Source organism: Hyperoodon ampullatus (assembly GCF_949752795.1).
Source record: "Hyperoodon ampullatus genome assembly, chromosome: 2".
NCBI lineage: Eukaryota > Metazoa > Chordata > Mammalia > Artiodactyla > Ziphiidae > Hyperoodon > Hyperoodon ampullatus.
Genome location: NC_136915.1, coordinates 156,639,349 through 156,656,943, shown reverse-complemented (window position 1 = coordinate 156,656,943; position 17,595 = coordinate 156,639,349). Strand labels below are relative to the sequence as shown.

At 33.3% G+C, this 17,595-nt stretch overlaps 1 protein-coding gene across 1 annotated transcript in view; it reads left to right on the top strand.

Annotated features, from left to right (window-relative positions):
* Window positions 1–17,595, top strand: part of LOC307049107 (E3 ubiquitin-protein ligase RING2) — a gene marked incomplete at both ends in the record, with an annotated part of 167,266 nt that overhangs the window by 102,145 nt on the left and 47,526 nt on the right. Inside the window, 4 exons of the mRNA XM_079698484.1 lie at window positions 6,248–6,393; window positions 8,001–8,164; window positions 9,536–9,674; window positions 14,000–14,148. Of these exons, the coding sequence (XP_079554610.1) occupies window positions 6,248–6,393; window positions 8,001–8,164; window positions 9,536–9,674; window positions 14,000–14,148 (598 nt within the window). The remainder of the gene's footprint in view (window positions 1–6,247; window positions 6,394–8,000; window positions 8,165–9,535; window positions 9,675–13,999; window positions 14,149–17,595) is intronic.

Here is a 17,595-nt window from a genome sequence, read left to right as displayed (position 1 = left end):
AGAAATAAAAATCTGACATTTTTGGTCATGAGGCAGGAGAGTTAATTAACTAATTAATTAATTTGTGGAGAAGGGCTAAGTTATGTTGCAGTTATATCCTTGATGCCTGTGATAGAGTTAGAGTTGGAATTTTGGCTCTACCACTTAATCAGCTTTGTGACCTTGGAAAGTTGCCTAATGTTTCCTCATGTGTAAAATATAGGGAGGATAATAATACCTGCCTTTATAAGGTTATTGTGAGTATTTAGTCAGAAAATATATATATATGACTTAGAAGAGTGCCTAGCACATAAAATTATCTCAATAAGAGTTTTTTCCTCCTCCTCCCTTCCTCATTCCATTCCTCCATTCCCAACTAATGTATTCATAACTTAGTTCTAAGGTAAAAGTATCATAATGTTAAGCAAAATTGTATTCATCATGTATAAGAAAAGGCTTTAAAGGAACTGATAAGAGCAATTTTAATTTGCAGTTTTAGTCTGAATTGTATTCACTGAAAAATGGGCTTTTTACAGTTTCATGATCATGCCTAGGTTCTCTGAAATGGAGTGATTATAGAAATGAATAGCCGTAAGATTTTCTTGTAAGGGGGCTTGGTCAATTATCATTTTAGCTGTGTTCAAAGATAATGTTATTTTTTTATATTAAAGGAAATATTAGAGATTTCTATCTCTAGTTTCAAATTATTTTTTAATCTAGGACATAAGATATCATGTTGGAGTTTGTTGAAGGCTGAAATAGAATTAGTAATATGTTAATCATTTTGAATTTGAGATAAACTAAAATTGAGAGATAATTTTTATATAATTGTTATTTTTTTAGTTCAACTTAGAATGAAAATTAAATTGGTGAGATTTTATCAGTTCTCCATTATTTCTGCAGTCACTGTTTTGGAATTAACAGATGTAACAGTTTTTAGTGAAATGAAAATTTGTAGTCAGACTTTACTTTTAACTGACATCATCAGGTGAGCCTGTTTTATATTTTTTTTTTCCTATAAAGTGTGGTAATCATACTGTGTTAAGTCACACATCCTTAATGTGAGGATACATTTATATTACTTAAATGGATGATGATTGTAATAATTAATATTAATAACAACGGTGATTAGGAGAACCCTTCTATAAACACTATATACTATACCTCATTCTAAGTGCTTTACTCACATTTACCATTCTAAATATGGGCCAGCAACCCCCAGTTAATATCTCCAGTCCATATCTCTCTTCTAAAGTCTCGACTAGTATATTCATCTACTTATTTGATATCTCTGTTTGGATGTCTCATAGACATCTGGAACCCACCATCTCCAAAAATGAACTCCTGATCTTTCCTTCTAAACTGTTCTCCATCTGAATAAAAAGTGCCATCTTCCACCCATTTGCTAAAGCCAGAAACCTAGGAGTCATTTTTTATTCCTGCCTTTCCTTCGTAATCTATATCCAGTTAAATAGCAGGTCTTGTATGGTCTTCTTTTCTTTGTCTACTCTGCCACCATCCGATGTCAAGTGATGTTATTTTTCCTGTTCCTTTTCTGCTCTAAGATCCATTATGCTCTCTACTTCAATACTTACTTTCCATGTATTTTTCAAAAAGTAATAATGGTATTTTTAATTTTTAAAAAGTTACGTGATGAAGATTTTCAACAACTTTCAAAATGAAGAAGAGTTAATAAACTCCTAAATACTCAGTTACAACAATTATCAAGATTCTACCATTCTTCTATTATCTATATTTCCATCTACTCCCTGTCCCCCTATATGATTATTTTTATACAGTTCTTTTTATTTTAAGGGAAAATGTATAATATTAAAATGCCCAAATCTTAACTATACAGTGTTGACAGTGGATACCCTGGTGTAGCCCACATCCCTCTTGATACATAGAATATTTCCATTACCCCAGAAAATACTCTCATGCCCCTTTTGTGCTCTTTTCCTAGTTTCTTAAGGTGGACGCTTAGACCATTTTTTTTTTTTTTAGACCATTTTTTGAGACTGCTGTAAATTTCCCTTTAAGCACTGCTTTAGCTGCATTCCACAAATTTTGATATGTTGTGTTTTTATTTTCATTCAATTTAATATATTTTATAATTTTCAGGAATTCCCTGGCAGTCCAGTGGTTAGGACTCAATGCTTTCACTGCCAGGGCCCAGGTTTGGATTCGACCTCTGGTCGGGGAACTAAGATCCTGGAGCCATGCGGCGTGGCCAAAAAAAAAAAAAAAAAAAAAAAATTATAATTTTCCTTATAATTTCCTTTTTGACCCATAAGTTATTTAGATATTTGTTGCAATTAATTCCAAATATTTTCAAAATTTCCAGTTATCTTTTGTTATTGATTTGCTCTTTAATTCTGTTATGACTTGAGAACATAATTTATATGATTTCTATTCTTTTAAATTTGTTAAACTTTGTTTTATGGCCAAGAATAAGGTCTAACTTGGTGAATATTTTATGTGCACTTAAGAAGAATGTATTCAGCTCTTGTGGGTAGAGTATTCCATAAATTTTAAATAGGTCAATTTTGTTGATAGTGTTGTTCATGTCTTCTATAACCTTACTAATTATCTGTCTACTTGTTCTGTGATTACTGAGAGAGGAGTAATGAAATTCCCAGCTGTAATTGTGGATTTGTTTACTTCTCCTTTCTGTTCTCTTTGTTTTATTTCATGTATTATGAAGCTCTGTAGTCAGAGGCATACACATTTAGGATTGTCTTCTTGGTGAATTGACACCTTTCTCATTATACAATGTCTCACTTTGTTACTGATAATATTCCTGGTTCTGAAGTTTCCTTTGTTTAGTATTAATATTACTACAGTTTTGTTTGCTTAATATTTATATAGTATATCTTTTTCATCCATTTACTTTTAACCTGTGTCTTTATATTAAAGTAAGTATTTTGTGGATAGCATGTAGTTGGTACTTTTCTTTTTTTCCATTCTGACAATTTCTGTCTTTTTAATTGATGAGGTTCTCCTATTCACAGTTAATTGGTTGGATCAGAATCTACCATTTTGCTAATTATTTTCTATTTGTTCAGCTATTCTTTTCTTCCTTTTCCTTTTTTTTTTTTGCTTGGATTAATTGTGGTGCCATTTTATCTCCATTATTGACTTTATACCTTTTTGAAAAAACTTTTTAATGGTTACTTCAGTGTTCATAATATACAGCTTTACTTGATCAAAGTCTACCTTTAAATAATATTATATTGCTTCATGTGTATTGTAAGGATTTTAATATGCTTCGAATTTCTCCCCCTGTCCGTTTTTGCTATCATTGTCATATATATATTTTACAGAAACAATAAACACAATACTTTGCTAATATTTTTGCTTCAGCCATTTACCATCTAAAGCAATTAAAAATAAAGTGAATATTTTAATCTTGCATTCCATTTTTAGCCCTCTTCATTTCTTTTTTTGGATCCAAGTTTCTGTCTGGTGTCAGATTTCTGGTCATATTCATTTTGCCCAAACAACTTTCTTTGACATGTTAAATCTGTTAGCAGAGAATTTTCTGGTTTTATTTGTCTGATAGTGTATTTATTTGTTTATTTATTTATTTTTGAAAGATATTTTTACTGGATGTACAATTCTGGGTTGATTTTTTTTTTTTCTTCTGGTATTTTAAAGGTGTCACTCCATTTTCTTCTAGCTTGTTTAGTTTCTGATGAGAAGTCTGCTGTGAATGTTGTCTTTTTCCTCTGTGTGTAACGTGTCTTTTTTTTTCCCACTCGTTGCTTTCAAGACTTTGTCTTTTGTTTTTTTAGCAGTTTGTTTTAGCAGTCTTTAGCAGTTATGGCCAGTTGTTTGTGGTAGAGGAGAGGACATTATCCTGCTTAACATTCTCTGAGTTTCTTGGATCTATGGTTTGGTGTTCATTTTTAGTTTTGGAAAATTCTCAGCCAAATATTTCTTCAGATATTTCTGCTGCCCCATTCCTTCTTTTCTCCTTCTGGTATGACAGAATTACATTGTAGTAGTCAGCATCCATGATGACTCCAGTGATCCCTGCCTCTTAGTATTGTTTGTTTGTTTGTTTTTGTTTTTTTCTTTTTTGGCTGCACTGCATTGTGAGATCTTACTTAGTTCACTGACCAGGGATGGAACCCAGGCCCCCTACAGTGGAAGTGCAGAGCCCTAACCACTGGACTTCCAGGGAATTCCCTGTGCCTCTTAGTATTAATGCCCTTGTGTAGTCCTTTCCTACATTGTACCAGGATTGGTTGTCTGTGTGACAGATAGCAGGCATCGGAAGCGATGGTATGTCACTTCTTAGATTAGGTTAGAAAAGACTGGGAATTCCTTCTTGGGCACTCTTGTTTCTTCCATCTCTCTTGGATCACTTGTTGTGGGGAAGCAAGCTCCGTGCTGTGAGGAGCCCTGTGGAGAGGCCCACATGCTGAGAAACTGAAGCCTCCAGACAAAAACCAATGAAGGGCTACTCCCTGCCTATAGCCACATGAATGAGCAGCAATTAAATCTTGAGATGACTGCAACCCCAGGCAACAGCACGCTTCACCTTTGTGAGAGACCGTGAGCCAGAACCATTCAGTCAAGCTACTCTCAGATCCCTGACTCTTAGAAGCTGTGTGAGATAATAAATGTTTTTTCAAGCTGCTAAATTTTGGGGATTAATTGTTACACAGCAGTAGACAACCAATCCATGCATGTATATTGGACCATTTGATATTGTCCAACAGCTCTTATGTATTTTTTTAACCTTTTATTCTCTTTTTGCTTCAGTTTGGATAATTTCTTTTGACCTGTCTTAACGTATGTTGTTTCTTTCCTCACTTGTGTTGAGTCTGTTGAGGAGCCTGCTGAAGGCATTCTTCATTTCCATCTGGTTTTACATGCTATTCACCTTTTTCATTAGAGCCTGTAACAGATTAATCAAAATTATTTAAAATTTCCTATCAGATAGCTTCAACATCTGTGTCATGTCTGAGTCTGGTTCTGTTGATTGCTTTGTCTTTTGGCAGTATGTTGCTTTTTTTTCTGGGCAGAATTTATACGCAGGTTTTAGGACTTACCTTCTCTGTGGTTTCCTCCCTTCTTCAGGTTCCCCCTTAACTTTCTATATGCTCTGGCCAGTCCTGAACAGTGCTTTCTGCCATTTCAAGCCATAAAGGCTGTGGCTTTCTGTTGTAAGGCATTGATGAATTGGGGAATACCCTCAGGCAAAAGGATAGAAAATTGTAGCTCTTAACAGTGCAGCATCTGCTTCTTGAATGTAGATTCCCCTCCACCTTCTGCCTACATTTGATTGCCTTCTAGTGCCTTCAAATAGGGTTTTTGGGGGTTGTCTTTTTTTGTTGCTTTTAGTCCAGATTTTCTAATTCTTGTTGTGGAAGGGTTAGTCTGACCAAGCTACTCTGCCATTAACAAAAGCTGGAAGCCTGCTAGTTGCAAGAACAACAGTTTGGTAAACACAGATCTGATCATGTCATTTCCCCATTGAAGCCCTTAAATCTCTTTCCATTTATTAATGTTCTTGCCTTTCTCTGTAGCCACATAAACTGGTCTCATGCACTATGCTCTAATCATACTGGCTCTTTCAGCAAATAGCAAATTCACATCACTTGTCTTATGCTCACTCTAAGTAAATTTATAATTGCTTACCCTGTGTAAATTATTTATCTTATTATGGCTCTCTGTGTTTATCTTGGGATGATCATATTCTTGTGTTCAAGTCCAAGTCCATCTCCCACTTCCTGGGTATAACTTTGGACAAGTTACTTAACCTTTTTATACCTCGGTTTCTTTCTTTCTTTCTTTTTTTTTTTTTGGCCATGCCGCATGGCTTGTAGGATCTTGGTTCCCTGACCAGGGATTGAACCCAGGCCCTCAGCAGTGAAAACGTGGAGTCCTAACCAGTGGACCCCCAGGGACTTCCCATACCTCAGTTTCTTATGTGTGAAATGAGGATAAAAATTAGTACCACTCCTACCTAAGAGGTTTGCTGTGAGAGTTAAATGGATTGATATATATATAAAGTGCTTAGAACAGTGCCTGGTACCTGGGAAACATTCAATATATAATAATAATAATTATTCTCAAAAGCTCAGATGATTTGATTCTAGTGTATATTTATTTATCTTCTATATTAAAAAAATTGTTATCGTTTGTTAATATATATGCTGAGAATCACCAACCTCTGATTAGATTCCATGTGTTTTTAGTTGCCATGTGATTTATCTTATAAAAAATAAAATATTTTTTCCTCCTAACCCAACCTTAGGGATGATAGAAATTTAAGAAACAAAGGCCTAATAAGTGGTGTGAAGTCACTCAGTAAAGAAGAAATGAGTGCAGAATTATTAAACTTATCTCTGAACACAGTTGTATGTCATCAACCTTGTATATCTAAACAACAATTGAAAGCAGGTAGTATTCTTACTACAAATAATTAGAAATATATCTTATTTTATGTACTAAGAATATTGATAACAGTTGGAATTAATAGTAAATTTTTATTTTGTACATTGAAAGTAACATTGTTTGGAGTATTTTCTGGCACAAATGGTAGAGATGAATGAATATTATAATGGTAATCCAAGAGAAAATATAACATTATTGCCTTCTACATATACTTTTACAAATTAATTTGAATTTTTGTCTGCACACTCACATACATTTTTATATATTTATAATCACTGTGTGCATCATATTGTTTACCTTAGTGTATACCTTTTAAATTTAATAGTAGCTACAGGAAATATTCATTTGAGGTAAAGAGAAATTTTTAGTTTATTTTAAAAATTAGTTCCATATTCATAACTTTCTATTAATACAGTAAAAACTCAGTAATAGAGAAACTTGAAGGACTCTAGTAATAATTTTTTTTAATTTGAACGAATATTTAAGAAAGCTAAAGGCAATACTGCTGTTTTATCTCTTTTTTTCCACCAGAATAATCTGTTCTATGGCTTGATATTTGTTGAAATATATTAAATCTTACATAATTTAAAAATATATCCCTCCATTTCCCTCTGTGGGAAAAATAATTATTGAAGTCTCTAAAAGCATATGTATATGCTTCATGTATTCATGTATCACATGCTACTTCTTTGACCTTTTTGGTAATAAAATTTCTTTTGTCATAATATTCAAAATGGCATTTAGAGGGAGCAACAGAATATTCTAGTATATGGTTTTTCAAGGGAAACATGCGTTTGGTTTGCCCATTATATTACTGTCATTTTAAATCCTTGGTTTGTATTTGTAGAGATAAGCCCCTTAATACATTGAATTTTGCCATAAAGAAATTGCAGTTGTTTGGAGGTGTCAAAGTAGTAATTATATTGAAATAATATCAATTAAAATAATCAAAACTTATTTTAGAAGGGGGAGGAATAAAGGTGGTTAAGTCAGAGCTTTTAGTCTTTTCAAAGCAATTTATTGATGTGAGTTGCGATTGGAAGAATATATTATCTTTGGAAGAAAACACATTTTGATCCATAGTTCTTGGTTTTCTATTATAAATAGATGCAAAGCATTATTTTAATTGTTACTTTTTTTGAAAATAATAAAATTTAAATTTTGGTTAAAATATCACACACATTTCTCCAATTTCTATTTTAGTAAAAGCATTTCATCTCCTTTTGTCAAAAGATAAAGCTTTTGCTAATGTAATATATTTATGTTGAGTCTAAAACAACTATACTGGAAATAAATGTTTCTAAATACTGTTTTATTTTTATTTTTAAAATTATTTATTTATTTATTTTTGGCCATGCCGCATGGCTTGCGGGAGTTCCTCAACCACAGATTGAACCCCGGCCACGGCAAGTGAAAGCCTGGAATACTAACCGCTAGGCCACCAGGGAACTCCCATGAATACTGTTTCAAAAATAAAGTATTCATTTGTTTTTTAGGATCGAATACTAATTATATCCATTAAATGTTTATAATTTATGGCTAAATACTAATTATATATGTAAAATATTTACTATTAGTGTCCTAAATAAAGCCTGTAACTATTTGTTTTAAAGAAGCAACACCTTTAGAGAAGAGCTGTGAGGAGGAATCTACAGACTCTGAGCTATGCATTCTACTTGAAAGCATTGTATCTGATCTCGAAAAATCTCTTGGAACAGCTTTATCTTCAATATTAGAAACAGAAATGAAAATTGCTTTTGGAAACCTTTGGATGGAGGTGATTATTTCAACTCTTAGTTGAAAATTTCCTTTTTATTGCTAAAGATTTATTACCTTATTTTAAGAAATATTACTTATATAAAAGATGTGTAAGTTTCATTGTAATAATCTACATCACATTGTATTTTTTTCTTGAAGATTTTGGAATAACTCTTTGAACGCTAAGTGTTGGGCATTTCCTAAAGATTAGGACTATATTTTATCATTCATTTTTTTTGAATTTTATTTTATTTTTATAGAGCAGGTTCTTATTAGGTACCTATTTTATACATATTAGTGTATACATGTCAATCCCAATCTCCCAATTCACACCACCACCATCACCCCACCCCACCCTTCCCCCCTTGGTGTCTATACGTTTGTTCTCTACATCTTATCATTCATTTTTTTCAGTGAACGAATATTATTGTGTGTCTACAGTGTATCAGACACATTCTCTCCATGGAGCTTAAATTGAATTCAGAAAACCTCATTTTAAGTTTATTTGAGTCAAAATGTCCAGTATAGGGAATTACCTTAGCAATATGTTTTCAGAAAGAGAAGTTAAACGTTGACTTATGTAAATATGAGAATCAGAGTATAAATTTGATATTAGTAAAATATTTTGAATTTTCTTTAGGTTCACATCTTTTCTGCAATCAGTAAAACACCACATTTGGCAATAGTGGCCTTTTTAGTTTAATGTTTGTTTGCTATTCACATTTATCATTAGGAGAAACTTTGTTTCCCATCAATTGTATCTCTTCCCGATATTCAGTGAGATTCTAATGTTTGCCAGTGTAGCTTGATTATATTATCAAGTGTTGAACCAAGATGATGAAGAATGATCAGATTCTTCTAGGAAGGTTGACGTAAATTAGATTTCATAATAGAGTCTAGGAAAGTCATTGCATATGAACGATTCAAAAAAGGATGTGCTGACATCTTGTAGTACTAAATGATCAATCTTCTTTGTAAACATGTCTTTACAAGAGTGTAACAAGTGTCAATTATAGTTGACAATTTTTTTCTATATAGATTATTTTCTCTAGTTTTATGAAATAGATTGATTTCCTCATAGAAGTGACCATGTTGAAAAGTAGATCGACAACTTTTGCTGATTAGAACTATGCTTCTTCTGATTAGAACTGTGTTTTCTTTTTGCACACATAGTTTCTGAAGCTATAAGGATTAATACTAATATGAATTTTACAAAAGCAATTTGCAGTGGAATTAGCATTTTAAGATTGTGATTGGCGTTTAATAAAACATCTTTTAGTTTAAAAAGAATTCAACTATGTTTTGCCTGGAAATATATGTAGGAATTCTTAAATAGGTACTTTTAAATAATAGGAATAATAAGTAAATCAATGATGCTCTTTTTTTCTAGGTGCTGTACTTGAAACCACCATGGACTCTAATACATTTATTACAGTGCTTTAGAAAACACTGGTTGGCTGTATTTGGATTAGTTATGGAAAAGAACTTACTTTTAACTGTTGAAAGCCTATATGAAAATCTCTCTAAAGGTTTGAATCTTTTATCTTGTCTTTGGAAGTGTTGTATTAAAGTCAGACTAATAGATATACTCCATGGAATGTGAAGATGAATTAATAAGAGATTTGTCAGTTAGTTCTTAACCATTTATACTTCTAATTTCTTAAGGAAATTTATGGCAGCTGGATGAATGGATGCAGTTCCTAGAGCTTGTAACTGTTAATTGTATCATTGTTGATGTTCCTGGATATTGTGAATATATAATTTTTAATAATGTTTGAAAACTTTTTAAAGTTTATTTAGGTATGCAAATAGAATTATGTGGATTTTCTCATCGTGTTTAACACACAAACTTTGACTACATTTCATGTACTAATTTAAAAACTAGTTTATCAAGGTTTCTATTTAAAATACATGGATAAGGAATAGGAAACCTTTGGCTTTGGTGCCTGGTGAATTTTAGAACCAAGACGAGACTAAAATCAACCACTTAGTTGGTAGTTTTTAAACTATGTTGCACAGAACCTTCTTAAAGTGCCTCTGGAGTTGCCACAGATTGGAGGTGGAAAGGTTGATGGGGAGCCTGATAATAGCAGGCCTTTGGCCCTCAACCCCAACTTTAGCCATTCAGCTTTCTTTTGTTTGTTTATATATAGAGATTCCATGTATGATTAAAAAAGAAAAAGTTTTTCTGCTAAGAAGCAAAAGATGTGAAAAGCACTGGTCTAATGTTATTAAAGTCTGTGTTTTATTGATATGATTAAGGAAACAAGACTCGAGAGGGTAAGTGATTCGTCCAAAGTGAACAACTAGATTTGTCTTGCTATACCTTTAAAAAGCAAAGTATAACCATTGTTAGGATGTTCAGTTGGTTCTTGACTTTTCTTAAACTTCTAACATGAAGTGATCTATTCTGTCTATTATTTTATGTATTAGTTATATCCTGCACCACCAGGGAAGCCCTGAGTATCTATTTTTAAAAGCTACTGATTTTTAAAAAAAAGACACGCTTTCCAGGCATTGATCTTTAACTATGGAAAATATTTATTGGGGTATTATTATATAAGGAATATAAATATGTATATATATATACATGGAATGACATACTGGACATGTCTCCAAAGCAGTTTTACAAGATATATATATAGAAACATTGTCCATATCTTTTACTAGGGGCATGATTTAGTTGATTCTATCAAAAGAGAAAGTCCATAGGGCTTCCCTGGTGGCGCAGTGGTTGAGAGTCCTCCTGCCGATGCAGGGGACACGGGTTCGTGCCCTGGTCCGGGAAGATCCCACATGCCGCGGAGCGGCAGGGCCCGTGAGCCATGGCTGCTGGGCCTGCGCGTCCGGAGCCTGTGCTCTGCAACGGGAGAGGCCACAACAGTGAGAGGCCTGCATACCGAAAAAAAAAAAAAAAGAGAAAGTCCATAAATCATCTTGAACAAGATTTTCAAAAATGGGATATCTAGTTGCCATCTTCCATTTGTCCTTTTTTCCAGGACTGGGCACTGTTTTGCTCTTACACACAGCTTAGAGGTAGTAGTCAGCAGCTCTAACTATTTCTTTCTAGTAACAAGAAAACTGAAGAGATGGTGACTGCTCCTTTTGGTAAAAACTCATTTTGAGGATTATTGTGTGCATAATTTATTGATCCTTGATCTAGAAGAATCTGATGCCTAATATTTACTGACTTGTGAAGAACATATAATAGAATTATAAAAATGCCTTCTGCTCTAAAATAAATTTGAATTAGAAAAAATCAGAGTTTATGATTTTGTTTATAATCTTTTAATAGTATCCTCAGCCTTTGAATTATACATGTGTTTAACTACAGTATACCAAGCATGTATCTTTAGATCAATTTGTAGAAAATTGTGTAGAAGATGAGTAGTAGCTTTTTCCGACTTTGTAGTCCCTATTAACTTTAACCTAAATAATTATTGATCTTATATAAGCATTAAATTATTTCAACTATATAGATTTTATGTTGTGTCTAGGTACTGAATTGATCATTGTTATTATACTTTTGCCCATAATCTTAGTAAAGAATTCTTGTAAGACAGAAATCAAATGATTAATTCAAGGATGTAAGCCCTACCAAACATAGCCTACCCTGGAGAAGCACCCTTAAGAGAAGTTGTGCCCAGTTTCTTCTTCTGAGGAGATTTACCTACATTCTGTCTTCTGTAGCATCTCTCATCTCTTCTTTTCCCACAGGAACTTAAACTAGTCATTGATTTAAAAAATAACTAGGGGCTTCCCTGGTGGCGCAGTGGTTGAGAGTCTGCCTGCCGATGCAGGGGACACGGGTTCGTGCCCCGGTCCAGGAGGATCCCACATGCCGCGGAGCGGCTGGGCCCGTGAGCCATGGCCACTGATCCTGTGCATCCGGAGCCTGTGCTCCGCAACGGGAGAGGCCACAACAGTGAGAGGCCTGCGTACCACAAAAAAAAATAATAAAATAAAATAACTAGAAGTGTTTTGTAAGGAAATAGACTGGTTGTTTGCTTGATAAAAGGGAAGCCAGAAGCTTGGCTATAACCATCACATTAGATTAGAATTTCTGAATTTGTGTAATTAATTATGAAAATCTATTTTTTATTTTCACTTAACCTTTCAATATTTCACAAGCAAATACTTGTTGTGTAAGTTACACAGAGAAACTATTTTTTTTAACTCATAGTGCCAATGAAAAACCATGCCAGTGTTTCAGAATATAACAGAATTTCTGAAGCTCTGAGCATTAAAAGAAAACAAAACAAACACATTGTAGCATGGTTATTTTAAATGCCTTCAAAATCTATTATGTAGTATTCTGTCTTTTTTTTTTTTTTGCGGTATGTGGGCCTCTCGCTGTTGTGGCCTCTCCCGTTGCGGAGCACAGGCTCCGGACGCGCAGGCCCAACGGCCGTGGCTCACGGGCCCAGCCGCTCCGCGGCATGTGGGATTTTCCCAGACCGGGGCACGAACCCGTGTCCCCTGCATCGGCAGGCGGACTCTCAACCACTGCGCCACCAGGGAAGCCCTAGTATTCTGTCTTAATAATAGAAATAATTTTTTTTCTGTTCTGAATTTTAGTGACATTAGAAAGTTATTCAACTTCATTGTTCATAACTTTTTGAATCTGAAATTATTGACACCACTTTTCCCAATTGGTTTGAGAATTTAATGTAGGCGATTTTAGTTCCTTGAGAGAAAATTGTTATATCTTTAAATTATTACTTGTAGATTAACTCACTTTGCTAATTTATGGGGCAAAAAAATTCTACTAGCGTCTCTTGCCCACAGCTCACTGTTACCCAAATTGCTTACTTTTCGCTGAGGTTATATTGTGTCCAGAGAGAACACATTTTCAATAAATCTAGTATTACGTTTCATGTAATGAAGTTTGAAGGTAAATCACTACATGGTAACTGAGTTGATTATGAAAGGTTCTGCATATAATTTAAGTGCTTACCGCCAAAATGTGACTCTATGATACCTCAACAGTAATATGTATACAAACAACCTCAGTTTTGAAAATCTGTAGTTTAACTCGTTTGGTGGTTATCTCTTTTCTGAAGAGTTTAATGTTCTTTCATTTTCTTTTACTTTTTTTAAATTGAAGTATAGTTGATTTACAATGTTGTATTAGTTTCTGGTGTACAGCGGAGTGATTCAGTTATATTTATATATGCATATTCTTTTTCATATTCTTTTCCATTATGGTTTATTAAAGGGTATTGAATATAGTTCCCTGTGCTGTACAGTAGGACCTTGATGTTTGTCTATTTTATATATAGTATGTTGCACATTTTACTTTTACTTTGAAGTTGACCTTGTTGAGGGACATTCTGGAATCTGAATGTAGTCTTGGTATCCAGGACCCACAAGGATAGCAAAATTCTCAATGCTCAAGTGCCTTATATAAAATGGTATAGTATTTGTGTATAACCTACACACATTCTCCTGTATACTTTAAATCATCTCTAGATTATTTGTAATACCTAATACAATGTAAATGCTATGTAAATAGGTGCCAGTGCACAGCAAATTCAGGTTTCACTTTTTGGAACTTGATGGAACTTTTTTGCCAAATATTTTCGATCCATGGTTGATTGAATCTATAGATGTGGAACTGGTGGATATGGAGGGCAGGCTGTACAGAATACCAGAATCATCCCCAAGAACTTTGTCTAAAACTAAGTCTAATTGTTGCTTTTTACACAAGAGAGATAAATTAGGAGTGGCCTATAGGTGTAAATGCGTACACTTCTTAAATTTCATAATTATTATTACATTGGTTTTCCAAAAACATTTTTGTGTTGTATACTCATTCTTACTTATTTTTTCCTTCTTAATTTTCTGTTACCAGCTAACAATGCAGTGGATTTTACAACAGTGAAATTGCTGCTTCAGGATTCTAAAAGTTTGCTGCATGCTTTCAGTACAAGGTCAAATTATGATGGTATTCTTCCACAGGCCTTTGCTCAAGTAAACAAACTACTCCAAACATTTATAGAGGTAAGAGACCTTTGGAATGCCACTTAGAGTAGCTAATCACATGCATTCTAAAAATGTATTGGGCAGACAACAGTAGGTAAAAGATTTTAACTTATTCTAATGTACTAAAAGTAAATATTAAGTGAATTGAATGGTGAGTAAGCAATCCTTATTACAAGTTATAAAACACACATCCTCTTGTGGAAGCAGTGTCACAGCAGTTGTTGGGATTTTATATTATTTCATTTATGAATAGAGGAAAGCTATGCATTGTTGCTGACTACTCATTTTTCAGTACTCCTGACCAGTGGATCACAACATGCATCAAGATACTTTGGAGATTTTTTAAACATGCAGATGCCAAGCCCCTCTCAAACTTTACTGAATAAAACTTCTGGCAGTGGTGCCCAGTAATGTTTTTTTTTCTTGTTTCATGTTTTATTTTGAAATATTTTTAAACTTACAAAAAAATTACAAGAGTAATATAAAGAATTCTCATATATATCCTTTACCCCAATTTCCCAATGTTAATATTTTATCACATTTGCTTTATTGTTTTCCCTATCTGTCTACTTATCTAACCAAAATATTTTTTCTGAACTGTTTAAGAGGATGTTACAGATATCATTCTCCTTTACCCCTAAATATTTCCATATATATATATCCTAAAGAATAAGGATATGTTATGTAACTAGAATAATTAATCAGAAAATTAATATTGACATAATTAATTATCTAACCTGCAGACCCTATTCAAACTTTGCCAATCGACCTACCAGTTTTTTCACAAGTCTCCTCATGTGAGTCTTACACAGTCCACCTAGCACTGATGGCCTTTTTGCCCCTTTAAAATAACTATGGGAGTTTTGTCCCTGGTAATACTGTATTTCTACAGTCTTCTAAGTTCAAATCTAGAAAATTCTGGATAGTTTATATGCCCGAAATAGCTCAAAAAACTCAGCATCACAATTACTAGATAAGCTATTAATGGTACTTTCATGTAGTATGTATATATCATATTCTTTTTTTCTTTTGAGTTATTGAATTGGCCAGGTTTGTCTCAGTGATTTTTTTCTGGTAACATAGGTCCCACTACTTATGAAGTAATGAAAGGATTAGATGATATTAAACTTAGTCATAGTTGGTGAGGAAAGAACTTACTTGCTTAAGAGAGTATCTTATGGAGTAAAAGAAGCATCTTTTTGATAAACTCATAGGAAATATGTGATAATTCTTGAGGAAAGAATTGATTTAAGGGGTGAATGATCTTTTGGTTTAAGATGACCAAAACATCGGTAGTTATATTTTTCTATGGCAAGTGTGACTTTTAGAACCTTTAGTAGGGAAGAATGGACCTGGAAATGTAGGAGTTGCAGCTTGAGTACTGTACTTGAACTGTGTAGGGGAAAATACATTATCCTTTTCCCTCACAGAACTGAGCCCTAAACCCCATCTTTACTGAAACAGACATGGTGAACAAGATGAAAAGTTCACGATACTCACAGGCTTATCAGTTTTTGAATTAAAATTATGGAGAATAAAAAAAATTAGGATTGACTGAGATAAAAATGTTAACGAATATCAAGATTCTTTCATCAATTGGAAACCTAGCAGTGGGAGTTACCATGAAAATGTGATGTTAAAATTTAGTGTTGTTTATCACATAATGGTATGCCTAAGATATATTGCCCCCTTTTAAAAATATTGAATTATTGCTTAGTAAGTTATTTCTTCTTGGATCCTGATTTTCCAGTTGTCACATTAGTAAGCTTCAAGAAGGCAAGTGGCAAAGAATCTAGTATCCTCATTCGTGCATTTCCCTCAACACTTGGCATTAGTCTGATTGCTTGAAACAACCTGTGTTGTTTCCACAGTTAGAGCTCTCAAGTGTTGCTTTATTTTCATGTTTGAAATAATTCATTGTCCAAGTCAGCCAGGAACATTGTGATTTAGCTTGGGCTTTTGAAATACACTTTCAATAGGGTTTTGTTTTGTAGAATACATTAGATTTGATATATGACCTGAATACTTAGTCATGTGTCACTAACATGAGCAACAACAAGAAATAGATTACCTCCAGGAATAGGATATCTAAATATAGTAACTATAAAAAAAAAAATCCCCCGTATCTGAACTTACCAAGTATAGAAAATCTGGAAAAGAGAAATATTCATTATTTGTTTGCTTCTGAGAAACAAAAATGGAAAGTTAAGTAGCATCATTTTCCAGATTTTTATATAGATGGGGTGGAGAAAAGGATATGTATTTTTTTCTTTTATAAGCCTTTTAACCACCATAAAAAAAGAAGACTTGCTCTTCCAGGAGATAGAATAATTAAAATAAGTCTCGTTAATAAACTTTAGGGTTGTGTGCCTCAGACTTCCCATGCTGACTAGTTGTGTTTTTACCTTCTGGTTATTTAAACTCTCTGAGCCTTAATCCCTTCTTTTGTAAAAAGAGTATAATGATCTCTGCCTTAGACCTTTCATGACAAATAAATTAATATTTGCAGAGCACTTAGTGCCTAGCATATAGTAAGTGCTATATAAGTGTTTGAAAAAGCAATCCATTTGCATAGTTGTATACACTGCTGTTTGAGAGCTGAGGAAAAGCACTATGTGGTGAGCAAACATTTATTTCAGAACAAAATACATCTTTCCATTCATGTGTATTTATTAAGTTCATAATTAATGTAAACAGGCAATTTTCTTCCTGCCTCAAAAGAAATAAAAGGGAAATATTCTCTTTACAGTTGGAGAGAGATTATAACCCCATTCATAGACTACTGAAGGGTCAAATTCTGTTCATGCCTCTTAGCATCTGTGTGACCTTGCGTGAGTTACTTATCTTTTCTGTGCCTCAGTTATAAAATATAGATAATCACGGCATCTGCTTCATAGAGTAATTGTGAGGATTAACTTTATATATAAAGTTCTAAGAAAATTATAAGTAAAGTTCTTAGAAATTCTTGTACATGAGAAATGCTCAATAAATATTAACTGTTACAGTTTTGGAAATTTCCTTTTTTAAAAATTTGATAAACATGAAACTAATAAACCATGAATAATCCATGAAGCTAACCTTTGAAATCATACTTTTATCAACAAAGGAAACCTAGAGATTTTATTTAAGTTCACAAAGAAGTTATAGTAGTGCCAAGTCAAAACACCCAAGTTAAAATCATAGTTAAAACTTTTTTCCATTCTATCAGATATATTTTTCACCTAAGTTAATATTTTCCCCCAAAGTGATGTTTTTAAAAAATCACTTGAACCAGTAGTATCACTCTTTTACCTTGCTTAAAAATATGCTCAGATCTATTCTTAAATACTTTTAATTGGTCATGCTATTTACTGTACCATCTCCTTCCATCAACTACCAAACTTCTTAAAAGAACAGTCTATAACAGTTGTTTCCATTTCTTTGCTCACTTATTTCTTCATCCCTTACAAGTAGAATTCTACTTCT